Genomic DNA, 27728 nt, shown 5'->3' on the forward strand with positions numbered 1-27728 from the left:
CTAGTATGCTATGAAAGAGAGTCAAAAAAGTTGAGTTGCTGATATTTAGAAGGTTAAGATTGGGAGAATTTAAGTTTGAAGCTAGCCTAGGCAGTTAGCAAGACCTCATTTCAACCAATGAGGACATAGGATTCCAGTTTCACATTGGTCCCTGAGAAAAAATTGAAGCCCTATCAGAAAAATAACTAAATAAAAAAGGGCTGGAGGCATGGCTAAAGTTGTTGGGTAAGGCCCTGAGCTCAAACTCCAGTATCATTTCCCTTCCCCACAAAAAGAAACAAAACCAAATTTCAGTTCTCAACGAGCTACCTATCTATTTAGTTAACTGGTCATGGGGCTTCAACTCAAGGCTTGGGTGCTATTCCTGAGCTCCTTTTGCTCAAGTCTAGTGTTCTACCACTTTGAGCCACAGCTCCACTTCTGGTTTTCTGGTGGTTAACTGGAAATAAGAGTCTCATGGACTTTCCTGCTTGGGCTGTTTTTGAACTGCCATCCTCAGATCTCAGGCTCCTGAGTAGCTAGGATTACAGGTGTGAGCCACTAGAACCTAGTCAAACTGCCAATTTAGATGGTGAAATAAATTTCTGAAAATAATGGTCAGATACTTATGGTTCACAAATAACTTGTTACTTTTTTGTTACCCTATTTTTTTGAGTATTTTAAAATCAATACCTGTATTGTTTTGTTTACTGTGGAACTAATATGAACATCAATACATATTAACAATCTAGAACGAATTACTGTTAATTCTTACATAGAAGATGGGGATACATTTTAGTGACATACTCTAAGTACTATTACCAGTGAAGAATGAAACAGGATATTGCAATATTTTTAATTCCTAAAAAATGAACTCTATTAATCAACCCAAGCTTTTTGCTTTAAGAACTCTACCTTTACACTCACTTGAACTTTTATCTTGATATGAATATGTGTTAAAAACTTATTAGTTTTCATTTGTTTTTAGGCATTTACATAAAGCCAGTTTATCTATATTTAACTCTTGAAGTATAAATGCAAATAACTAGTTATAAGATCATATTACCACAAAGTTATATAAACTATAAGTTAGCTTTAAAATTTTATTGAAATTCAAGTTTAGAATTTAACAATACAGTACTGTTTTGCATATTTTTAGCAGGATTTTCATCTGCTTTACATGATTTCTAGGTATAACTTTTAAGAATTGATCCTTTCTAAATTGTCCATTACATACCAGCTACATATTTGTTAAAAGCTTAGTCATTTCTCCAATCATTTTATGTCAACGTTAAAAGTTTAATAAAAACTTCAAGTATTGAAAATTTAAGACAATATTGTGGCCACCATAATGTAGAAAATAAAAACTTTAGAATCTTAACTGTTTAAAACTTGTTAACATTAACTGAAGTAATGAGATATGAATTTCTAACATTACTGTATGAATTTCTCATTAAAATGTCCAAGTATTTCCTATTGCAGCATGTCCAAAGTTATAAAAGTCTCTTTTAAATAAACATATCAAATTAACTCAAAAGTAATGGTGACATGTTAGTAAGACATTTATTCTATTGGGTACCCAAGGTACACCTGAGTGAAGCAGGCCTTCTCTAAGGAGTCAGTCGTTTGGGGTCGCGAGGGAACATTGATGTCTGGCGCACATTATGCAGCCCTAGGAACAGCATAGTCACTCTTTCCAGCCCTGGGGAAAAGAAAGGCATCATTAATCCCTTTTCTGAACATCTTTCTGGGGCTTTTCTTACTTCACATTACTAATAGTACCACGGTTCAACAAAATACTGTGTTAATAAGGACAGCTTGATTATTTAGGGTTTATGTAAAACAAAATGTCTTGGATAAATATTCAAAAACAGAGATGCTACTCTATGTGGGAAGAACTAAATGAGAATTCTTTTTGTAGTATTGAAATGTGAAATATGAAAATACACATAAATGATGAAATCTATAAACAATTTTTGAAAAACCAGTCATTTTATAACATAGTTCTTTTAACTAGATTTCTTTTGAACAGTTTTTTATAACATTCTGATTCTGCAGTCCAGGCAACAAGTTATCAAATAAGTCATAAACTTATTTGAGGAAATTCATCAATACAAGTACCAAAATATTTAATACAATTCTGTAATTATTATTATCATTATTATTTTTAGTTTTTGGTGGTTGTGGGGCTGAAACTCAGAACCTGGGTGCTGGGCTGGGAAGGAGGCTCCACTGAGCCTTGCATGCCAGAGGCCTTGGGTTAGATTCCTCAGCACCACATAAGCAAAAGGAAAAAAAAAAAGCCGGAAGTGGCGCTGTGGCTCAAGTGGTAGAGCGCTAGCCTTGAGCCGAAGAGCTGAGGGACAGCGCCCAGGCCCAGAGTTCAGGCCCCACGACCGTACCCCCCCCCAAAAAAAAGAACCTAGGTGCTGTCCCTGAGCTCTTTTGCTCAGTCTAGTGCTTTACCATTTTGAGCCACAGCTCCTCTTTTGTTTTTTGAGGGTTAATCAGAGATGACTCTCATGGGGACTTTTCTGCTCAGGCTGGCTTACAACCACAATCCTCTGATCTCAGCCTCCTGAGTAGCTAGGATTTTAGGTGTGAGGCACCAGTGCCAGGCCAATTTTCTACTTGTTAAACACAGTGGAACCTAACACAGAAGATTTTTACAGTACATTAGTATATTAAGTGTCTTGAGTGTAGAAATGTGACTGATTCTGATGTATGAATAAAATAATATGTAACTGACAAGAATTAAAATCACTGAAAGTAGCAGAGTACTATTTCACAAATTTTCTTATGTTACGATTTTATAATACTAACATCGTACAAAGATAGAGACAAAAAATATTTTTATATGGCAATGAGTTTTAAATATTATACATTTTAAATGAAAATTGTAAACAAAAGTAGGAGAATACTTCATCTTGTTTTTATTTTATTTATTTTTTTGTCGGTCATGGGCCTTGAACTCTGGGCCTGAGCGCTATCCCTCAGCTCTTCAGCTCAAGGCTAGCGCTCTACCACTCGAGCTACAGCGACACTTCTGGTTTTCTGGTGGTTTATTGGAGATCAGAGTTTCATGGAAGCCGGGCACTGGTGGCTCACGCCTGTAATCCTAGCTACTCAGGAGGCTGAGATCTGATGATCATGGTTCAAAGCCAGCCCGGGCAGGAAAGACCATGAGACTCCTATCTTCAATAACCACCTGAAAACCGGAAGTGGCGCTGTAGCTCAAGTGGTAGAGTGCTTGCCTTGAGCTGAAGAACTGAAGGATAGCGTCCAGGCCCAGAGCTCAAGCCCCACGACTGACAAAAAAAAAAAAGTGTTTCATGGACTTTCCTGCTCAGGCTGGCTTTGTTTTTTTTTTTTGAACCCTGGGCCTGGGCGCTGTCCCTCAGCTCTTCAGCTCAAGGCTAGCGCTCTACCACTTGAGCCACAGCGCCACTTCTGGCTTTTTTCTTTTTTCTTATGTGGTGCTGAGGAATTGAACCCAGGGCCTCATGCATGCAAGGCAAGCACGCTACCACTGAGCCACCTTCCCAGCCCTCAGGCTGGCTTTGAAACACGATCCTCAGATCTCAGCCTCCTCAGTAGCTAGGATTACAGGCTTGAGCCACCAGTGTCCGGCTTTATTTTATTTTTTAATGTCAGTACTGGGGCTCGAACTCAGAGCCTAGGACTTTCACTTTTCTTGCTTAAGATTAGTACTTTACTCCTTGAGCCAGCCCCCATTTCAGTCTTTTTGTTGGTTGGTTGGAGACAAAATGTCATGGAGAGCCAGACACCCATAGATCATACCTGTAATCTTAAGCTACTCAGGAGGCTGAGATCTGAGGATCACAGTTCCAAGCCAGTGTGGGCAGCAAGTACATGACAATCTTATCTACAATTAGCCAGCAAAAAGCCTGAAGTAGAGCTATAACTTAAGTGGTAGAGTGTCAGCCTTAAATGAAAAAGCTCTGGGACAGCACCCAGGCTGCCCTGAGTTCAAGTCCTAGAATTGTCACCAAAAAAAAAGGGAAAAATATCTCATGGATTTTTTTTTTTTTGCTTTAGCTGGCTTCAAACTGGAATCCTCAGATCTCGGTATCTTGAGTAGCTACGACTGGATTAAAGGAATGAGTCACCAGTGCCATCCTTTACATAATGACATCTGCATATTCTAAACCCTGTAATAGTGATTTAATATCAATCAATATATTAAACTCTTATCTCCAATTAATCACCAAAAAGCCAGAAGTGGGAGATGTGGCTCAAGTAGAAGAGTGCTAACCTTGAGCAAAAAAGCCAAAGCAAAGTGCCTGGGCCCTGAGTTCAGGCCCCAGTACCAATTACTCCCTCTCTCCCCCTTCCCCAGCTACTACAATACTATCAACAAATTTGAGCTAACTTAATGTTAGAACTTTAACTTGGGGTAATTTCATTAGACTCATAGTAGGACAGAGAATATAGGACATTTCCCTTCAAAATGATTTGTCGGTCAAGGGTTTGAACTCAGGGCCTGCGTACTTCCCTGAGCTCTTTTGCTCAAGGCTATCACTTTGAGCTACAGCCCCACTTCTGGTTTTCTAGTGGTTAATTGGAAATAAGAGTCTCATGGACTTTCCTGCCTCGGTTGGCTTTGAATCCCAATCCTTAGATCTCAGCCTCCTGATTAGCTAGGATTACAGGTTTGAATCATCAGCAACTGGCGGCTTCCAACCTCTTTAAAAGAAAATGCTTAGAACCTTATTATTAGTATTTTAAAACCTACAAGTTAGCTGTTCACTTTTTATTTTGGAAATAAGATTTTTACTTAGTCCTATTTAAAAATGCTTAAAATTAAAATTTGTATTATTCTTAGCATTTGTAAGTATTGTTCAACAATAACAGTGGATTACCAATGCCTCCACCAGCATGAGGAGGTGCTCCAAAGCGGAAGGAATCAATGTAAGCCTTGATTTTCTCCAAATCTATACAAATAAAACAAAATAACATTTATCATTTCATTTGGCATTAAAAAAATTCACAACTCAAGAGGTAGAGCGCTAGCCTTGAGCTGAAGAGCTGAAGGACAGTGCCCAGGCCCAGAATTCAGGCTCCATGACCGGACCCCCCAAAAAAAAAATCCACAAAAGCAATTACTGCTCAATGAAGATTATATTTTAAGCCATTTACCAATTCCATGATGCAAGGCTCTCTCTGTCAGTAGCTGGGAATCATGTATTCTCTGAGCTCCTGACAATATTTCTTCTCCTCTCATGAACATATCATAGGAGTTTGAATGTTTCTGCAGGGAAAACAAATAAAACCAGTGTTAAAATACTACTACTCTTTCTCTGTTGTAAACATATGGAGGGAAAAACCTATGTTGTATGAAGAACAAATTCATGTTTTCTTCTTTTGAGTCCTTTTTTGTGAGTCCTTTCTTTTCCTTTTTCCCTCATCTCCAGTAACAAATACAAGTGCCACATTAAAGGGTGTGCTGCCAGGAGCCGGTGGCTCATGCCTGTAATCCTAGCTATTCAGGAGGCTGAGATCTGAGGATCACAGTTCAAAGCCAGCCTAGGCAGGAAAGTTCATGAGAATCTTATCTTCAATAAACCACCAGAAAACCAGAAATGGTGTTGTGGCTCAAGTGGTAGAGTGCTAGCCTTGAGCTGAAGAGCTGAGGGACCAGTGCCCAGGCCCAGAGTTCAACCCCCAAGACCAACAACAAAAAAAAAAAAAAAAAAAAAGAAAGAAAAGAAAAAAAAAGAAAAAGAAGTGTACTAATTTTTATTTTACTTTACTATCCAAAATATTTTAAAATATGCTATGATTTCTGGGTCATTTTGGAACTGAAATTATTAGTAAGTCCTTAGTCTTTTTTTTTTTTTTGGTCCGGTTGTGGGACTTGAACTCTGGGCCTGGGCACTGTCCCTCAGCTCTTCAGCTCAAGGCTAGCACTCTATCTCTTGAGCCACAGCGCCACTTCCCGCTTTTTTCTTTTTGTTTATGTGGTGCTGAGGAATCGAACCCAGGGCCTCAGGCATGCAAGGCAAGCGCTCTACCACTGAGCTACCTTCTCAGCCTGTCCTTAGTCTTTTTTAATTAAGAAAATCTTTCAAGGACAAATAAGTTGAAAATCAACCAGTTAAGTAGTTCTCTTTCAGGTTGATAACATCCATTTGAACTTAAACCCCTTCCCCACTTTCAACAAACAATGGCTTTCAAAGTCTGATACTGAATCAAGTACTTCAGTATTACCAGGAACTTGTTAGAAATGTAAATTACTGTGCCCTACTACTGACCAACTAATCATACTCAGAAATGGAGGTCATAATCTGTTCTTTTCTGTATTAAGGGCTTGAACTCATGGCCTAGGTAGGCTCTGTCCTTTAGCCTTTTCATTCAAGGCTAGCACTCTACAATTTGAGCCAAAGCTCCACTTCCAGCTTTTTGGTGATTAACTGCAGACAAAAGTCTTATGGCCTTTTCTACCTGGGCTAGTTTTGAACTGCAATTCTCAGATCTCAGTCTTCTGAATGGCTGGGATTATAGGTATAAGCCAGTGGTGACCATCTGTTTTTAAAAAGTACTGCAGGTGATTGTAATGCATATAATGCCTGGGAACCTCTATTACAGGAAAACAGTTAAAAAGACATTACTTACATTTTATCTCCTAAAACAATTTGAACTCTGAGTTCAAGGTCAATAATAAGAAAACGTAATAATGTTTTTAAATCTAGCAATAGTTATCAGTTCTTTCTTCCTTATGAGTCTTCTAAAAATGGCCCAATAAAATAATTTTTTTCCATTTTTTTTTGCCGGTCATGGGGCCTACTCTGAGCCTGGGCGCTGTCCCTCAGCTCTCCAACTCAAGGCTAGTACTCTACCACTTGAGCCACAGCGCCACTTCAGGCTTTTTCTGCTTATGTGGTGCTAAGGAATTGAACTCAGTGCCTCATGCATGCAAGACAAGCATTCTACCGCTGAGCCACCTTCCCAGCCCTAAAATGATTTTTAATATCAGCCTTCAGGACTAATTTGACAGAATATTAAAATTTAACAATGCCAGTGTGAACTATAGTGAAACACTAATACTGTAGCAATGTATCTATTGATACTATATTATTAATGAAAATCATTATTCATGTTATACAATTTGACATAGTGACAATAGTTTTCCTTCTTTCCTTAAGTAGATTATTTGAAACCAAATTACTTACAGGATTATTTGGGTCAGGCATGGTATAGAAAGGTCTTACAGCCAATGGATATTTATCAAGAACATAAAAATCCGTATCATACTATAAGAAAGAAAAAAATGCAATTAAAATAGGCTTCTTAAAAAAGGCTAACTTTTCTAGAACATAATTTTTTGTTTTTTTTTTTTTGTTGGTCGTGGGGCTTGAACTCTGGGCCTGGGCGTTGTCCCTCAGCTCTTCAACTCAAGGTGAGCGCTCTACCACTTGAGCTACAGCACCACTTCCTAGAACATAATTTTTTATATAGTTTTGCTCCCCAAAATCACTGACTTGCTTTATGCAAGTAAAATCTAAAGTTCTGCCATGTTTTAAGCTCTTCTAGTAAGTATCTTTTTTTTTTTTGGGTCGGTCGTAGGGCCTGAACTCTGGGCCTGGGCGCTGTCCCTCAGCTCTTCAGCTCAAGGCTAGCGCTCTACCACTTGAGCCACAGCGCCACTTCCGGCTTTTTTTCCCCTGCTTATGTGGTGCTGAGGAATCGAACCGAGGGCCTCAGGCATGCAAGGTGAGCGCTCTACCACTGAGCCACCTTCCCAGCCCTTAGTAGGTATCTTCTAAGAGCTGCTTACAATGCATAATTCATTCATTTTTTAAAATTGGTGGTGGGATTTGAACTCAAGGCCTGGGCACTGTCCCTGAGCTCTTTTGCTCAAGGCTAGTGCTCTACACTTTGAGCCACAGTTTGTTTTTTGAGTGGTTAATTGGAGCTAAGAATCTCACAGGGACTTTTCTGCCTGGGCTGGCTTATGAACCATAATCCTCAGATCTCAGCCTCTTGAGTAGCTAGGATTACACGTGTGAGCCACTGGTGCCTGGTCCTTTTATCTCTCTCTCCCTCCCTTCCTTCCTTCCAAACTGATTCTTGGGCTTGAACTCAAGAGCCTCATGCTCTCACTTGGCATTTTTGCCTAAGGCTGGTACTCTATCACACTTCCATTTGGCTTTTGTGTTTTTGAGTGTGTGAATGCTGGTCCTGGGGCTTGAACTGGGGGCCTAGGTACTGTCCCTGAACTTTTCTGCTCAAGGTTGGGGCTCTACCACGTAAACCAAAGCTCCATTTCCAACTTTTGTGGTAGTTAGAGATTAAAATCCCATTGACTTTTCTGCCTGGGCTGGCTTTGAATTGGCATCTCCAGATTTCAACTTCTGGAGTAACTACGGTTATAGGTGTGAGCCACTGATGCTGAATTTCACTTGTGTTTTTGGTAGTTAATTAAATAGTCTCAGGAACTTTTCTGTCTATGCTGACTTTGAATGGAGGTCCTCACATCTCAGTATCCTGAGTAGCTAGGATTATAAATGGGAGTCACCAATGCCCGGCTTTAGTCATTTCTTGTAAAGTGTCAGTCCTGGGGCTTGAGCTCAGGGCTTGACACTGTCCCTGAGCTTTTGTGCACAAAACTAGTGCTCAACCACTTGAACCACAGCTCTACTTCTGACTTTCTGGTGTTTAATTGGAGGTTTCATGGACTTTCCTGACTCAGGTGGCTTTGTACCTCGATCTGAGAGGGCTCAGCCTCCTGAGCAGCTAGCAAGCATGAGACACCAATGCCCAGCCATTCATTTCTTTTGATATGTAATCTCCAACCCCTCTCCATCACAAATTATACCGCAATAAATACCACTTATTTTTAGTTTTTCATTTGTTATTCTAAGTCATCTAGTCTTTTAGATGCATCTACACCATTTTTGTTAAATTATTTGAAATCCTTTTGGATTTTACCAAGACTTTATTAAATGTATAAGTCACTTTGGAAAAAACTGACAAACTGGAATTTTATTTCAATATTTGTATTAAAAAACATGGCTTTTCTCAGTAATTATTAGATATAGAAATATTACTTGGTAATGTTTTTTCAAATGAAAAAGTTCTGTAGAATATTACTGTGATCCAGATTTAATTAAAAAGACATTAACAACATTTCAACTGTATTTTATTTCAAACATGTTTGCTACTGTAAGAGATCAGAGAGAATATCAACAGTTAACAAATTGGCTCTTTTGAAACAATTTTAGAAAACACACACACACACACACACACACACACACACACACACACACACACACACACACACACACACACACACACACACACACACACACTTTCAAAAAGTTCCCTAGTTTATTTCAAGTGTAGCCAGCAGGGGGAGCTCAAGGACTTTGTTAATTTCATTACATTATTGTCTTAAGTTTTTAAAGACCATACTGAAGTACAGTATATATCCTTTTTGGAGTTTTAGTTTTAGAAAGCAAGAAACTAAAATAGTTATGAAGAAAGCTCATTCAAGTTTCTTAAGAGGAATTCCTAGGGAAGATCTTTTTAAAATAATCGCAAATAATTTAGAAGTCCTTTTAACTTACCTGATATTCTGACGTGTCACTTACAATCACCCTAGAACAACTTAGCACATATATAAAATATTCAATTAGTTTAGGCAGAGTCTAAGTATTTTGTATTTTTTCAAGAATTAAAAAAATATGGTCCTTGGGGGCTGGGAAGGTGGCTCAGTGGTTAAAGCGCTTGCCTTGCATGCCTGAGGCCCTGGGTTCAATTCCTCAGCACCACATAAGCAAAAACAAAAAAAGCCGGAAGTGGCGCTGTGGCTCAAGTGGTAGAGTGCTAGCCTTGAGCTGAAGAGCTGAGGGACAGTGCCCAGGCCCAGAGTTCAGGCCCCATGACCGGACCCCCCCAAAAAAATATATATGGTCCTCATTTTGTTTATTCTAGAAGCATAGCACTTTAGGGAAGATGCCAAGAACCTGTAGTTGTTCTCTTGAATCAGCATACATCTCAGATATATAGAAAAAGAAAGCCAGCATATCCAAGAGTCCTACCTTTTCCTTTACCAAACGACCCAACAGTTTTTCATTTGGGGTACTGAAAAAAGAAACATTAAGTCAGGTATTTGAAGCTCCAACAGCAACTTAAAAAAAAGCAAAGGGGCTGGGAAGGTGGCTCAGTGGTAGAGTGCTTGCCTTGCATGCATGAGGCCCTGGGTTCAATTCCTCAGCACCACATAAGCAAAAAGAAAAAAGCCTGAAGTGGCGCTGTGGCTTAAGTGGTAGAGTGCTAGCCTTGAGCTGAAGAGCTGAGGGACAGCGCCCAGGCCCAGAGTTCAGGCCCTACAACCGGACACCCCCGCCCCCCAAAAAAAACAACGAAGTTAATAAGGTACTCCTACTTGAAAATTTAAATGGACAAAAATTTTGGCTAAAACACAGTTAATCTATCTTGCTCTCCCCCACAAAAGGTATCTGCTCCAATAATGTAGTTACTTGTCTTAACAATAAGTGACCTCTCTACCTTTTGGTAGACTTTATCAAAAGTTTGTAAAATAAAAATCAGTATTTCCAATCTCTAAAATGTAATATGGTTTACATAAATATATTAAATTTCTGAGATACTTTCTGTAGCCTACATGCTATTTAAGAATAATTTCCAAGTCCGGTGCCAGTGGCTCATGCCTATAATCCTTGCTACTCAAAGAGGTTGAGATCTGAGGATGGTGGTTTGAAGCCAGCCCAAGCAGAAAAGTTCCTGAACTATCTCCAATAAACTACTCAAAAAAAAGCCCAAAGTGGTTCTGTGGCTCAACTGGTAGAGCGCCAGCCTTGAGCACTGAGGCTCAGGGACAATGTGCCCAGACCCAGAGTTCAAGCCCCAGGCCCAGGAAAAAAAAATCCAAACACTTAAAATAGTTAATAGAAGGTAGTAGAGACAAGAAAAGAAAATAATGGAAAGGAGTCAATAGGATCTAAGTTCAATATATGTATGTGTGAAATACCATAGTGAAAATTCTTTGAACAATAATATACCCTTAAAAACTATATGATACAATGTAAAAAAAAGTCCTACCCAGGACATGGCATTAGTAGGAATAAGGAAGTGAACAAAGAGGATAGGGAGGATGACTATGCTCAATATACTTTATATACTTGTATGAAAATGGAATAATGGAGTCTTCTGAGACTGTTTTAGGTGGACAGGAATGGGGAATGAGAATGTGATGGAGGAATTGCATCTGATCAAGGTGCATTTTACATATATTTAGGCATGTGAAAATGAAATTCCTTTGTATAATTAACAGATGCTAATAAAAAGAAAATATTGTTCAACTTGAAATATTTATGATTTGCCTTAAAATATCCTATAGCAATGTAGGGGATGCTTACAATCTTATTTTTTCTTTGTTAAACAACAACAAAAAAAACCCTCTTGAATAAATCATGTTTTGAGTATAATGTTTTTGGAAAAAACTGCAAAAAAAAAAAGAGACAACCATATATATATATATTCTTTGTGTGATGACTTAAACATTTTACTTTTATTTTTGTTGTTGGTCATGGGGCTTGAACTCAAGGGCCTGGGTGCTGTCCCTGAGTTCTTTTGTTAAAGGCCAGCACTCTACCACTTTGAGCCATAGTGCCACTTCCAATTTTCTGGTAGTTAACTGGAGATAAGTCTCACAGACTTTTCTGCCCCGGCTAGTCTGAGCTGCAATTCTCAGTCCTCAGCCTCCTGAGTAGCTAGGGTAACAGGCATGAGCCACTAGCACTTTGGCTGACTTAAATATTTTAAACTAGCAACTGTGAATGAAATGTGATAGGAAATTTCATAATTTGCTTCAAAATTATATTTTATGATGTTTAGATAATAAAATACTATATATCAAATAAAGAACAGTAATTTGATAACTTTTGAAGATACTAGTATTTTTATGTGTGGGGACAATTGAGACCACTCTCTACTTTGTAAAACCACCGATTTAGAAGAAATAACATATAATAAAATCATAGGCATAACTTTTTTTTTTTTTTGCCAGTCCTGGGCTTGAACCCAGGGCCTGGGCGCTGTTCCTGAGCTTCTTTTGCTCACAGTTAGCATTCTACCACTTGAGCCACACCACTTCTGGCTTTTTCTGTGTATGTGGTACTAAGGAATCGAACCCAGGGCTTCATGCATGCTAGACAAGCACTCTACAACTAAGCCACATTCCCAGCCCCTCCTTATATTCTTTAAAGGGTTAAAACTATGAGGGGGGGAATAAAAAGTGTTGTTTATAACTTAAGTGAAATAAATAATAATTATTAACATACTCATTCTTATATCCTATATGTAATTTCTAAAGCATAAAAAATCCTGGAACAAACCTTAAGTCTTCTTCATCTCCCATTTCAACTCCAGCTTCTCTAAGCATAGCCAATGCTTCACAATATTCCAGTCTTAAAGTTGGCTCCAAAAATTTGAATGGTTCACATGGGAACTGTTTATTCACCGTTTGAATTTCAGTCTGAAACCTGTAGGTACAGTTAGTTAATCATGTGTGAGAAATGTTTCTCCAAGAGGTTGCCAAGGCTGCATTAAAAAAAAAAATCATTAAGTGAAAGCCAGGTGCTGGTGGTTCATGCCTATAATCCTAGCTTCTTAGGAGGCTGAGATTTGAGGATTGCATTTCAAGGCCAGCCCAGGCAGGAAAGTCCATTAAACTCTTATCTCCAACAAACCACCAGAAAACTGGAAGTGGTGATATGGAAGAAGAGCCGAGGGATAACACCCAGGCCCAGAGTTCAAGCCCCACAACCAACAGTAACAACAAAAATCATTATGTGAAACAATATATGCACCAGAAAATGGTTATCTAATTCTTAAGTTTAAAGGTAAAATTTAAATATATAAATTTATAACACATTTTCTCAATGTTATCTATCTATCTATCTATCTATCTCTAGCCTGGGGCTTAAATTAGGGCCTGGGTATTATCTCTGAGCTTTTTTGAAGGCTAGTACTCAACTCCTTTGAGCTACTGTTCCATTTCCAGCTTTTTGGTAGTTAATTAGAGTTAAGGGTTTCACAGACTTTCCAACCCCAGCTGGCTTTGAACAGCCACTCTCAGATTTCATCCGCACGAGTAGCTAGGATTACAGGTGTAAACTGTCGGCATATTGCTCAATCACTGTGGTATTGAAGGATTAATTTTTTTCCTTCGAAACTAGTATCAGGTAGCAGTGTTAGAAACATAAAATACCAATTTTTTTCCTCCATAGTAGTGGAGCATGAACTTAGGGCCAGGTGTTTGACAGGCATGTACTCTACTATCCAAGTCTTTTTGCTTAAGTTATTTTTCAGGCAAGATCTTATTTTTGAGTGTGGATTTCCCCTTCAGTTAACACTGAAGCTATGTTCTATGATTCTGTCATGTGTGAACACATTATAGAGTATGTACTTATACAGACTACAGTGTCAGTATTTTTTGTTGTTGTTTATGAGACAGGGTCTCTCTATGTAGGCCAGGCTACCCTTCAACTGAGTATGCAGCACAGGCTGCCATCAAACTCTTGAAACTCCTCTGTTATCCTCCTGAACACTAGGATTATAGGCATGTGTCAAAATACTGGTCAGTCCAGGAATACTTACGGAGCATATAACTAGTTACATTGATTTCTAGGTAAGTATGCACAATAAGTTTAATTTGCATATCAATTCAATTTTTTTTCTTCTTTAAAGGCTATATACTAGAATCCTATCTCAAAAAGCCAAAACCAAAACAAAACAAAAAAGAACCCAAACTAACTTCAAATTAAGAATATTTAGGGATATAAAATACTTCTTAACCTTTCTTGAAGTCCTTTGAATATTTGTACCAAGGTGTCAGCGATTTCTTCCAGAACTTCATGGTAATGATAATTAAAAGCCATTTCAATGTCCAAACCAACAAATTCGGTTAAATGTCTGTGGGTATTAGAGTCTTCAGCTCGGAAAACTATGAACAAAAGGAGTAAATAGCAAATTGTTTTAAATTTTAGACAGATTGTGATTTAAATACAAATTTCCACTTAGTAGTACTCAGGTGGTTCTAGTTTCATATCACTATATGCCTAGACAGCAAGTTCATATAAATTCTGATAGGTATGCAGTGTAAAATATATGCCAAATATAAATTAACAAATGAAGCTCATGAGAACCCCAGGAGAATGCAAGATCCCAAAGTATCTTCTCAAAATTAAAAAGTTAATTCCATTATGAATCAGTATAGTTCTTCTAAATTTTATTACTAATGTTCATAAAACACACCCTTGTTTAGTTACTTATAATGGGCCCCAAATAATAATGATGTAAAATAACAAAGGTCTAAAAACCTTCTTGTGCTCATAAATTTACTCTTAACCTATATTTTGCATGTCTTTAATACTATTCTTATTTTGTTTATTCTGATAGTCCATGTTCTTTACTTACCCTGTTTCCTCTGACTAGAAGTAACTGTCCTTGTTGCTCATAAATCCTACTCTGCCCTTCAAGCCCTTTTCAGTTTGGCTTTGTTTTCATGGCTACTCTAGTCAATTCTAACTTCTTCTTTTTTTTTGGGGGGGGGGTCCGGTCATGGGGCCTGAACTCTGGGCCTGGACGTTGTCCCTCAGCTCTTCAGCTCAAGGCTAGTGCTTTATTGCTTGAGCCACAGTGCCACTTCCAGCTTTTTTTCTTTTTGCTTATGTGGTGCTGAGGAATCGAACCCAGGGCCTCATGCCTGCAAGGCAAGCACTCTACCACTGAGCCACCCAGCCCCAACTTCTTCCCCTTTTTATACTTACCAAGTAACTCTTTTCTGGGTAATTAACACCACTCTGCTGATTGTACAGCATAATTGTTCATTTTGAAAATCATTTGATTATTCTTTGCAACTGCTTAGACTATGTCTTATTTATCTTGGCATCAAAGACAATGCTTATTCCCTTGTTACTAAAAGCATGACCTGCAAATCAAACCAATTGACCTGGACTACAGAATCTTAGGCCTCACCCCAACTTTATTACACGGAATCTGTATATTAACAAGATTCCTAAGTGATTTGTGTGCATTAACATTTGAGAAATGAAGCCGGGCAGTGGTGGCTCATACCTGTAATTCTAGCTACTTAGGAGGCCAAGATCAGACAATCCTGGTTCAAAGCCAGCTTGGGCAGAAAAGTCCCCATGAGACTCTTCTTTCCAATTAACCACTCAAAAACTGGAATGGCATTGTGGCTCAAGTGGTCGGGCACTAGCCTTGAATACAAAGAGGCTCAAGGACCCAGGCTCTGAGTTCAAGCCCTACAACCAACCAAAAAAAAAAAAAATTGAGAAACGCTAGTTTATTCTTCTTTTATGTACTTGGATATCTAGCATAAGAATATATATGCAGGGGGGTAGGGGAGGGGGGAGGATGGGAAGGGATGGGAAGAGGAAACAAAGGAGGAGGCTACAATGCTTGATAAGAAATGTACTCATTATCTTGCCAATGTAATTGTAACCCCTCTGTACAGTATTTTCACAATAAAAAAAGAATATATATGCAGCATATATATATATAAATAATAAATGGTCAATGAATTCAGAAAACTAAGACATTTAATGATATTGCCTTTTTCTTTGTGGGAAAGCATTTATTTTTATTGAACTATCAAAAACATATAAAAACTTGGTGAGTTTATTTATTTTTGTGTTGCTCCTGGGCTTGAACTAAGGACCTGGGTACTATCCCCAGGTCTCTTTTGCTCAAGGATAATACTCTACTACTTAAGGCACAAAGCTCAGTTCCTTTTTTTTTGGTGGGAAGGAGTAGTTTATTGGAGATTAAGAGACTCAGGACTTTCCTGTCTGGTCTGACTTTGAACCTTGATCCTCAGATATTAGCCTCCTGAGTAGCTAGAATTACAAGCATGAGCTACCAGTGACCAGTGCCTTGGTAAGTTTTAAAAGCTGATGTAAGGCTGGATTTTGCTTACAATCAGCTTAAAAAATTATTTACTTGGCTTTTAGCAAATACATCTTAAGAATATTTTAATAATATAACCTAGCTAGGTGACAGTTACCGTGGAGTTTGGGAGGAGTGTGGTGATGACTAGGCAGGGCATAAAAAGTTCATGAGATTCATCCTAAATAGAAAGATCACAGTTCAGGCTTGCCCGGGAAAAAAGCGAGACCAAAGAAACCTATAATCCTTGCTACTCAGGAGACAGAGATCAGAAAATCACAGTTCAAAGCCAGCCCAGGCAGTGAAGTCTGTGAGATTGTTATCTCCAATTAACCAACAAAAAGCTGGAAGTGGAGATGTGGCTCAAATAGTAGAGCGCCAGCCTTGAGCAAAAAAAAGCTAAGGGAGAACACCCTGGCCTCAGTACTAGTACAAAAGAACTAAAACCTGTCGGGGTGCTGGTGGCTCACGCCTGTAATCCTAGCTACTCAGGAGACTGAGATCTGAGGATCGGTACAAAGCCCCAGCCCAGACTCTTATCTCCAATAAATCACTAGAAAACCGGAAGTGATGCTGTGGCTCAAGCGGTAGACCGCTGGCCTTGAGTTAGAGCTCAAGGACGGTGCCCAAGCCCAGAGTTCAAGCCCCACGACCCCTCCCCCCCAAAAAAAAAGGAAAGAAAGAACTAAAACCCCTCCAAAAACTCCAAAGCAAAATGGCTGGAGGCACAGCCCAAGCAGTAGAATGCTAGCCAAGTTCAAATCCTAGTATAGGGGCTAGGAAGGTGGCTCAGTGGTAAAGCGCTTGCCTTGCAGTCATGAGGCCCTGGGTTCGATTCCTCAGCACCACATAAGCAAAAAGAAAAATAGACGGAAGTGGCACTGTGGCTCAAGTGGTAGAGAGCTAGCCTTGAGCTGAAGAGCTGAGGGACAGCGCTTAGGCCCAGAGTTCAGGCCCCACGACCGGATCCCCCCCCCAAAAAAAAATATCCTAGTATAAAAAATAAACAAAAACCTAAAACAAATTCTATGTTAATATGGCCCATAAGACCTTTTTTTTTTGGCTTGTTGTGGGACCTGAACTTGGGGTCTGAGTACTGTCCCTGAGCTCTTTTGCATAAGCCTAGTGCTCTACTACTTTGAATCAAAGTGCCACTTCCGTTTTTCTGGGGGTTCAGTGGGGGTAAGACTGCCTACCTAAGTTGGCTTTGAACTACAAACCTCAGATCTTAGCCTCTGGAGTAGGTAAGGTTATAGGTTTGATCCACCAGTGCCTGGCTGCCCATAAGACATTTACATGGTTATTTCAGCCCCTTCCCCCAGGTGATGCTAAGACTCAAATTCAGGGCCCTGTGGATCCAAAGTGAACGTTGTTATACTGGGCTATAAATCCTAGCACTCAAAATCAAGTATTTGTGTAGTCAGCAATTAAAATTTATGCTTTCAAAATGTCTGTACTTATACATGTAAAATGTGTTTCTAATATTGCAACTACTACACAATAAATGAATTTAGGAAATATAACTGACAAAATCTTACCTGGTCCAATGCAGAAAACCTTCTCAAAATCAGCACAAATGCACATTTGCTTATATAGTTGTGGGGACTGAGCTAAGTATGCATTATTTTTAAAATATGACACAGTAAATACATTGGCTCCTCCTTCACTGGCAGCTGAAATGTAAAATTTGTAGTATTATAACTGGTAATATTATCAATGTAAACTTCTAATAAAAATTTATTTTTTAAAGTTATTTTAAAAAGAAAATTATTAAGTATTTGTACAAAGGGTTACAATTCTGTAAGTCAGGTTATAAGTACAATGCTTCTTGGACAACGTCACCTCTTCCTTATGCCTATTTTCCCACTCCCAATCTTATTCACAAGTCACATAGTTCATTAAAAAAAAATTATTCTTTTGCTTCATGTGGTTCACTTAAAAGAAAAACTGGAAAGTCCAAACTGGTAAGTCAGTCTATACATATTTATTCTTATATGAGATTCTACACAGTTTGTATTTAAGCCAGATTTTCTGCTTTGGATATAAATGCTCTCTTTGCTGCACCAATATCAAACAGTAAAGCTATTTTTGTAGACATTATAAAAACAAGAATATTTGTAATCATTTTCTAAACATAATTTTATGGGTACTGCTATTATTAAGGTGTTGTATAGAGGGGTTACTATTTCACAATTCAGGTCCATTTGTAACAATTAAAAAATCAAGAATATAATTTTTAGCTTTTAATTTATAATTATCACTTGTATTCACTCTTTTACTGTTAATTAAGCAATTCTGTAAGGGTAAAATGCTTAAGATGCTTCTATAAGAATGGCAACTACATGATCTTTCCACCAGCAGGTATTTACCGAGTTTAGAATGTAGTTTGTACAAAAGAAAACTGTAATACCAATTTTGAAAGAAAAATATAATGAAAACAAGTTTCCAGACTAACTTATATAAAAGGAATCACACTTTGTATGCTAGGGCCTCATTTCACAATCATTATCATAAAATGACTTCAGGAACAAGTAGTCACTTATGTTGACATAAAGCATGGCCTTTGAAATAAATAGCTGCATAATAAACCTTACAGAATTCTTTTGGATTTTCCAGATTCAAGGAAATATTTTTAAACATACCCGAAATAATTTTAGGGGTTTGGATTTCCACAAAACCCTTGTTAATTAATGTTTCTCGGAAGAGATGGCAGATGCCAGATTGGAGACGGAAGACTGCCTGACTGGTTGATGTCTGTAAGACAGTAACAACATCTAATTAAATCAATCTGACACATTTATTGAGCACTCATCAAGTGTGCTCAGCATTGTTGGAAACCTAAAGGTAAACAGAACTATTATTCCTTTCAACATTTTAAAGTCTAATAGTAGGGGGAAAGACAAAAGCACACAAACGTAACACAAAGCAGGTGATAAAACAGGGTGGAGTGTAATGACTACATATAATGACATAAAACTATTCTCACTAGAAACCCTTGGTGAGCAGATGCTTTAATTTATAAGAATTATACAAAAGAAAAAATATTTAACAATTAATAAAACATTCTTAATTCTAAATGCTCTTACATTTTAATTTTTAAGGTTAACTTACTAAGTGAGATGTACTAATGATTTTTTTTTCACTACAGAGGTTTGAACTTAGGGCCTTTCACTTGCTAAGTAAGTACTCTACTGCTGAGTCACAGCTCTAGCAATTTCCAGCTTATTGATTGCCATGACAGGGTCTCAAATATTTTTGCCGAGGTTGGCCTCCAATCATGATCCTCTGGACCTCGTCTTCCCAAGTACTAGGATTACAGGTGTGAGTCACTGAGCTCCATCGCACCAATACTTACAGCATACAAATACTCCTTTAAGGAAAGTAAGATTTTTAGCACAGAATTAATGAGTGAATAAAACCATGTTCTTTTACTTTAACCATTATCAATAATAATAAATTAACTGCAGATAGTCACAGACAATACAAGAGGTAGGTATCCCATCACACCGATTCCCCAAACGACACACAAAGTATTTAAAGCAGTACTCTGTCTAGAAAAAGTCTTTTCCTTTTTTTCTTTATCAGTTCCTCTGGTCCTGCCATTTTCCTTTATAGACCACTTATAGACAAGAATTATCGGTAGGTCTTGCCTAATAACATTTGAAAAAGGTTATCTCATGACTGGATAGGTGCTGAATAAAATCTTTGACTCAAACAACTAATCTCGCTGTAGACAGCTGAGTTAGTATTGGGACTTCAATTATTTGTCAGGGCTTTCTCCTGATTTGTGCACACAAAACATTCTGAATTCAGCAGTGTACTTTGAAAACACATTATTTCACTGTAAAGAATGCTAACAAATAATCTTGAGTTTCTGGAGATCAGGGTTAAAGAAACTCATGCAAACGGGACTTATTAAGAACATATTTGTAATTCAAACTCAAGAGACAGAAAGAGAAAAATAAATTCCTCACAAAAAATGGAGATTATTTAAAAGATCAATTTGTTAGACTATTTACTCATTCTTTTTTATTTTTTTTTGTCGGTCGTGGGGCTTGAACTCTGGGCTTGGGCGCTGTCCCTCAGCTCTTCAGCTCAAGGCAAGCGCTCTACCACTTGAGCTACAGCGCCATTTCTGGTTTTCTGGTGGTTTATCGGAGATAGGAGTCTCACGGTCTCTCCTGCCCGGGCTGGCTTTGAACCGCAATCCTCAGATCTCAGCCTCCTGAGTAGCTAGGATTACAGGCGTGAGCCACCAACTCATTCTTTTTTAACAATGTCTACATTTAAATTAGAAAGATTTGTAGGCCCTGGTGGCTCATGCTTATAATCCTAGCTACTCGGGGGGCTGGGATCTTAAGATCATGGTTCAAAGCCAGCCGGAGCAGAAAAGTCCCTGAGACTCATCTCCAATTAACCACTGGAAAACAGAAACGGCACTGTGGCTGAAAGTGATAGAGTCTTGAGTAAAAGAGCTCAGGGACAGTGCCTAGGCTTGGAGTTCAAGCTCCATGACTACCACCGCCACCAAAAAAATGTGGTTTAGGGAAATATCCAATTCAAGTTGAACAACCTGCTTCCAAAATACTAGCAACTTATTTAAAGCAGAAACCGTTTACCTGTATTGATATACATATAGAGACTCCAGTAAAGTATATTCTATAAGAGAGCCACTGAGGGCTGGGAAAGTGGCTCAGTGGTAGAACGATTGCCTTGCATGCCTGAGGCCCTGGGTTCGATTCCTCAGCAACACATAAGCAAAAAGAAAAAAGCCAGAAGTGGTGCTGTGGCTCAAGTAGTAGAGTGCTAGCCTTGAGCTGAAGAGCTGAGGGACAGTGCCCAGGCCCAGAGTTCAGACCCCACGACTGGACCCAAAAAACAACAACAACAACAACAACAACAACAAAAAACAACAAAAAAAAGAGAGCCACTGAATACCTTTTACTGCTACCTGCCTTTTTAAGCTAGCCCAAATAAACTCAATTCAACCTTATATCAAAGGGAAATTAAACTCTGGAAGTGTCACAGTTTACATAGTTTTTTTGGAGGGGTCTGTTGTGAGGCTTGAACTCTGGGCCTGGGCGCTGTCCTCAGTTCTTTGGCTCAAGGCAAGTGCTCTACTACTTGAGCCACAGTGCCACTTCCAGTTTTCTGGTGGTTTATTGGAGATAAGAGTCTCACAGACTTTCCTGCCCGGGCTGGCTTTGACCATGATCCTCAAATCTCAGCCTCCTTAGTAGCTAGGATTACAGGCATGAGCCACCAGCACCCCGCCAGTTTACTTAGTTTTAATAGAAGATTAATTATCATGAAAAAGCAAACACTCCTGATGCCAATACCATATTGATATTCCCACTTTTCTTTTTGATTATATAAACAAGTATCTTATTACGCATCATTTATAAGGAAAACAAATCTATGCCATACAAGAATAAGCATTGTTTCCAATAACTTCTTCAAGGTACTGTTTGCTAGAAAGACAGGTACATACTTGATTAGACACTGAACAGTTATCCAGATAATTCCAACATTATCTTAAGTTTCTATTTAGCATTTACATGCTGGAAAATATTCTTTAGCAGATTTTCACTTTTAATTTTTTAAAATTTTTATGGATTCATGTACTGAATAAATTAAATAAGCAATGCAATGATATAATAAGCAAATACAAACATTGGATTTTAGATTTTTTTTTTTTTTTTGGTGCCAGTCCTGGGGTTTGAACTTGGCCTCTGCACTGTACCTGAGCTGTTTTTTGCTCAAGGTTAGCACTCTACCACTTGAGCCACAGTGCCACTTCCAGCCTTTTCTGTTTTTGTGGTACTGAGGAATCAAGCCCAGGGCTTCATGCATGCTAAGCAAGCACTCTACTACTAAGCCACATTCCCAACCCGATTTTAGATTTTTTTTTTTGGTCCGGTCGTGGGGCCTGAACTCTGGGCCTGGGCGCTGTCCCTCAGCTCTTCAGCTCAAGGCTAGCACTCTACCACTTCAGCCACAGCACCACTTCTGGGTTTTTCTGCTTATGTGGTGCTGAGGAATCGAACCTAGGGCCTCATGCATACAAGGCAAGCACTCTACTACTGAGCCACCTTCCCAGTCCCACAATTAACTTTCTGGTATCCCTGCCCATCTCTATTTTGGCATAATAAATGAGAAATCATACCCTAAGATCAATGACTCTGTTGTCTAATCTTGTATCCTGATTAACAGTAGCTCTTCCTTCCTAAAAACAAAATAGAACAGAACAGATTTTACTAATGTTTTGAAGACCACATATAGAAGCCATATTTGCTTTTTTTTTAAATAATGCATGCATTATAAATGAAAATCTGGGATTGAAAATAATGGTAGAAACAAAGGAAAGGCTAGAGAAGTCAATGTTAAAAGATCAAAGGAATAAAAAGAAGTGAGAATCAACAGGTGTTAATGTTTCTATCTATCCCCTTTTACAATCCCTTCCCTCATTATTCCGACATAACTATAGACCTCTATTGTTTACTGGATTTAATCTGTTAGTCCCAGGTTAATGGAACAGATAAAAGTTGAAAGATAGTAGCAGTTCTTTAAAGTGTTGTCTGGGAATCAGAAGGTTTCTGAGACTCTTTCAGGGGGGTTTATGAAGCCAAATCTCTATTTCCATAATATTTTTTGCTGTCATTCTTTCTGAATGTACTGAGTGTATAATCACAACAGAGTGAATTCAGAGGCAATGTGAGAACCTAGTTGGCGTACATGAGATGAGACATTATAAATACTTGTAGATAAATAATATGTCATTCTTCATACTAAATTATTATTTTTTAGTGCTAGTACTCAGGGACTGGGTATTTTCATTCAGTTTTTTTCACTCACGGCTGGCATTCTACACTTGAGTCTTTTTTTTTTTTTTTTTGTGATAAGTCTCACCGACTTTTGCCCGGGCTGGCTTCAAACCAAGATTCTCAGATCTTAGTTTCCCGAGCAGCTAGGATTAAAGGAGTGAGCCACTGACACACAGCTATTTTTTTCTTTTGAAAAACATAAAATTGTATTATTTTTATTACTTATATGAAATTCTTACAAATATAATACTTTTATATAATAATTTTAAATAAATGAATACTCTAAAATTTGTTTTAGCTTTTTCTTTTTTTTGTGTGTACTGGTACTAGAGCTCGAACTCAGGGCCTTGTACTCTTGCTCAGCTGGCACTCTACCACTTAAGGCTTGTCTCCAGTCTGGTATTTTGCTGATTAACTGGAACTGGAGTTCACAGATTTTTCTGCCTAGGTTAGCTGAAAACCATGATCCTCTAGGTCTCAGCAACTAGCTGAGTAACTAGCATTTCTAGTACTGTAAATATCGATACACAAAATGAAGACTGAGGGCAGAAGGTGTTTCAATATTTTTAAGCATAAAAGGGGTTTTGAGAACAAAAGTTTGAGAACTGCTGGTGTCAGTTAATTTTTGTGGAGGTAGGGATCCAACACAAGCCCATGGCATGCTAGACAAACATTCTACACTGAAGTCACATCCCTAGCCTCTGAAGAGTAAATTTAAATAAAAACAATTCAAATCAATTCACAGGAACACTTAACCCAAAAGTAGGACATCAGGGCTGCAACATTTTGCAAACTATACAAAAGAAGCATAATTCATTAATATAAATCTTACTTCTTCTCCTTCCACCTCAGGCCGAATGGCATCATCCAGCTGCAGGGGCAAGCGAGGTTCAGCCAAACTGATTACATAAATCTAGAAGAGAAAAATTGCAAAAATTAATCAGAAGCACACACAATCTGGCATGTGTTGCTTAAAAAACAATCTACAGTTGACTTAAACATGAAGCAGTATTTTCATGTATCTTGAACTGAAACTACTCACTGAAATCAAAGAAGAAGATCTGCATTTTTCACCTATAAAAATGAGGCTATTTTTGACTGCTCTAAGGGCTGTCAAAAGTAAAATAGCATACATACAAATACTTTATCCTAAAGTACATACCAATATAATAAGGGGCTTGCTGTGTTATACAAAAGCTGATTTTAGAAAAATCAGTCTCAGGGCTGGGAAGTTGGCTCAGTGGTAGAGTGTTTGTCTTACATGCATGAGGCCCTGGGTTCGATTCCTCAGCACCATATAAGCAGAAAAAAGCCAGAAGTGACACTGTAGGTCAAGTGGTAGAGCACTAGCCTTGAGCTGAAGAGCTGAGGGACAGTGCCCAGGCCCAGAGTTCAGCCCCCACAACCGACAAAAAAAAAAAAAATCAGTGTCAGAACTTCAATCAAAATGTGGTTTGCTCTAAGAATCAAACCTTTAAAAATTTCTCTTTCTCAAAAAAAAAAAATTCTCTTTCTCTAGTGACTGATGCTAGTGACTGAATCCAGGGCTTTGAGCATGCTAAGCACAAAGGTATATTTCTAGTCCTCACAATTTTATTTTATTTTAATTTTTTGTTGGTCATGGGCCTTGAACTCTGGGCCTGAACACTGTCCCTCAGCTCTCTTCAGCTCAAGGCGAGCACTCACTGCTTGAGCCACAGCGCCACGTCCAAGTCCTCACAATTTTATATTTTACCTTCTGAACATGTAACTCAACATCTTGCTGTGTACAGCTTCCAATTTTCTGATTCACTTTTCTCACAACACCTTCTACATCTACGATGCTTTCTTTGTTGATGCTGTCAAGAAAAACAACAACCTCAACTTTAATAATCTTATTAGAAGTGTCAGAACTCATTTTATGTTTAAACAGTAAAGGCTGCTGAATATATCAAACTTCTCTTTAATAGTATCCACTCAAGATCAAGGCAGCCTGTTTAACCTACTTACAATAAGCTATTACGGGACATGCATTGTGAGATTCCTTATAGAGATGATTTTTTTTTCATGCTATAATTTGTAACCGTTTATAGATACTCAGGACATAAAAGGCAATAGAACCAATTGAATTGTGAAAAGTAGTAAAGTCTTTGAATTATTTATTAAAGAACATTTTCCTTCCTATTCTTGAGATTCACTAAGATCAGCATTTTCTATAACGAGAAACATTGGCTTCAATAAATGCAATTACTGGTAAGTAATGGAATTAAATAATAGAAGAAGGTCAACTGAAAAGATTTCAAGGTAATGAAAGGACATTAGGGTGTTGCTCTGCAATTAAATCCCTATTGCCTGTAGTTTCTGAGCATACTTTGTCACTGCATTCATGACAGCCTACTAGATTGTGTATTCCAACTTAAAAGGATTACTATTTAAACCTTAATATCTGATGAATGAAAAGTAATGCATCTCTTGGGAAGTATACTCTTTACATCAGACACTAAAATTCTGAAATATAAAATATTATTTATGCTTATTAGACATTCAATTGTTTTTTGATTTCTATTTTTTTTTTTTTTTTTGGGGTCCGGTCGTGGGGCCTGAACTCTGGGCCTGGGTGCTGTTCCTCAGCTCTTCAGCTCAAGGCTAGCGCTCTACCACTTGAGCCACAGCACCACTTCCCGCTTTTTTTCTTTTTTGCTTATGTGGTGCTGAGGCATCGAACCCAGGGCCTCTGGCATGCAAGGCAAGCGCTCTACCACTGAGCCACCTTCCCAGACCCTGTTTTTTGATTTCTAATATATAACCAAGGAAGAAAAAATATAATTTTAAATGGCAATTCTTATGCAAATTGCACTAAGTTTTTTTTTTTTTTGGGGGGGAGGTCAGTTGTGGGACTTGAATTATGGGGCTGGGCGCTGTCCCTCAGCTCTTCAGCTCAAGGCAAGCACTCTACCACTTGAGCCACTGTGCTACTTCCAGTTTTCTGGTGCTTAATTGGAGATTAAGAGTCTCATGGACTTTCTTGCCCAAGCTGGCTTTGAACTGCAATCCTCAGATTTTAGCCTCCTTAGTAGCTAGGATTACAGGTGTGAGCTACTGGCACCTGGCTAGGTTTGCTTTTGTGTATATTCTTATACTAACAGAATGTGCTACAATATATTAATGAGGTGGGAAGGGGCCGGAGGCATGGCTCAGTTGGTAGAGCACTCGTCAATGAACAAAAGCATCAGGTTCTGAGTTCCAGTCCTAGTCTCAGACCTAGTATCAAGACCTACACTCAGACTAAACTTCCATGGAAAAATTCTATTCTTTGTGTCAAGGAATTGGATCGTTAGTAGTTTTGGTGCCATTAAAACATTCTAGAAATCCAAAACTGTTTAATTTATACTGGAGGTTACCATAGTATTTTAATGAACATTTAACTCAGGTTAGAATCAAAATGAAGCATTTAAGTATGGCTGCTAAATAAGAAAAATTCTATTTGCTTACTGTACTGCCTAGAATTCTTTATCACCAACTACCTTGTAAAAATAAAAATCCAACAGCACACGTATCTTATAACTCTCTTAAGTCTCTTAAACTCCTACTAGAACTATCAGTGAATGTTTAACTAAAATCTTGTGTATTGAAGAAACAGTTTTTTTTTTTTTTTGGCAAAAGTAGTTGGCCAACTAAGATAAGACTCCTCTGAGACTTGAGAGGATCAGTGGACTTCAGTTTACTGTTAACAGGGCATTCTAATAATACTGGCAAACTAGTCTCAACTGAGTGTCTTTAATGTGACTAATGTGACTGCTACCTCTCAGTTACCTCACCCATTTGTACAACTAAACCTGATGCTTGAATAAATAATTCAAGCCTTGCAAATTCTATTGTTTCACATGACATGAGGTTTTCTTTTCCTCATCAAATAATGTGCCCTATCCCCTACTAAAGTTCCAATCTGACTACCTTTCTACTATGACCCCTCCCCCCAGACTACTTACTTTATTTTACCCCTTCTGATGTCCTTGTAGAAGGCATTTGGTAGAACTAGGGACCTTCCATTGTCAGATAATTTTCTTCAACTCAACTTCAATACATCTACTTTTTTTTTTTTTGGTGGGTATGGGGCCTGAACTCTGGGCTTGAGCAATTCAGCTCAAGGCTAGCACTCTACCACTGAGCCACAGCGCTGCTTCCTGATTTTTCTGCTTATGTGGTGCTGAGGAATTGAACCCAGGGCTTCATATATGCAAGGCAAACACTCTACCATTGAGCCACCTTCCCAGCCCCAATACATTTACTCTTAAGAATTGGATTCCATACTATTTTCCTTTCAGAAGAAGCTGGTAATTCTTACCTATTTGAGATGTGGAGAACAGAAGAGATGGTTCAAGGTCAGCCTACCCAGTCTTAAAAGTCTGTGAGATACCAACTCAAGTAATAGCTGGGCATGATGGTACATATCTGTTAACTCAGCTCTGGGAGAAGCACAATGACTGGATTCAGTGCTGAATGCCTGTCATCCCCAGCAATAAGGGAGAACACAGGGGGACTGCAGGTATGAAATGAGACCCTACTTTGAAAATAATCAATGCAAAAAGGAGCTGGAGACTTAGTTCAAGTGAAAGAATACCTGCCAAGAAGTGTGACCCTACCACCTACTGTACTCTCTCCAAAAAAAAAAAATATATATATATGGCCATGGCTGACTAGAGATTCAACGAAAGAAAAATTTTCAGGCTGGGAAGGTGGTAGAGCATTTGCCTTGCATGCCTGAGAACCTGGGTTTGATTCCTCAGTACCATATAAGCAGAAAAAAAAGCTGGAAGTGGTGCTGTGGCTCAAGTAGTAGAGCGCTAGCTTTGAGCTGAAGAGCTGAGGGACAGCGCCTAGGCCGAGTTCAGACCCACAACCGGACCCAAAAAAAAAAGAAAAATTTTCTTTCTTCCTTAGAAGTAAGAACTCTAATAACAACAGATGCTGGAGGGGATGTGGACAGAA

At 38.5% G+C, this 27728-nt stretch overlaps 1 protein-coding gene across 1 annotated transcript in view; it reads right to left on the reverse strand.

Annotated features, from left to right (window-relative positions):
- Positions 1-1058: 1058 nt before the first annotated feature.
- Positions 1059-27728, reverse strand: part of Dars (aspartyl-tRNA synthetase) — a 51733-nt gene continuing 25063 nt past the window's right edge. The window contains exons 5-16 of the mRNA XM_013030828.1: positions 24496-24598; positions 23593-23673; positions 22103-22162; positions 18579-18690; positions 17475-17609; positions 13822-13969; positions 12360-12506; positions 10044-10086; positions 7173-7253; positions 5140-5251; positions 4863-4934; positions 1059-1681 (exon numbers count right to left, since the gene is read on the reverse strand). Of these exons, the coding sequence (XP_012886282.1) occupies positions 1590-1681; positions 4863-4934; positions 5140-5251; positions 7173-7253; positions 10044-10086; positions 12360-12506; positions 13822-13969; positions 17475-17609; positions 18579-18690; positions 22103-22162; positions 23593-23673; positions 24496-24598 (1186 nt within the window). The 3' untranslated portion in view covers positions 1059-1589. The remainder of the gene's footprint in view (positions 1682-4862; positions 4935-5139; positions 5252-7172; positions 7254-10043; positions 10087-12359; positions 12507-13821; positions 13970-17474; positions 17610-18578; positions 18691-22102; positions 22163-23592; positions 23674-24495; positions 24599-27728) is intronic.

This window comes from Dipodomys ordii, unplaced genomic scaffold (assembly GCF_000151885.1).
Source record: "Dipodomys ordii isolate 6190 unplaced genomic scaffold, Dord_2.0 Scaffold133, whole genome shotgun sequence".
Classification (NCBI taxonomy): Eukaryota; Metazoa; Chordata; class Mammalia; order Rodentia; family Heteromyidae; genus Dipodomys; species Dipodomys ordii.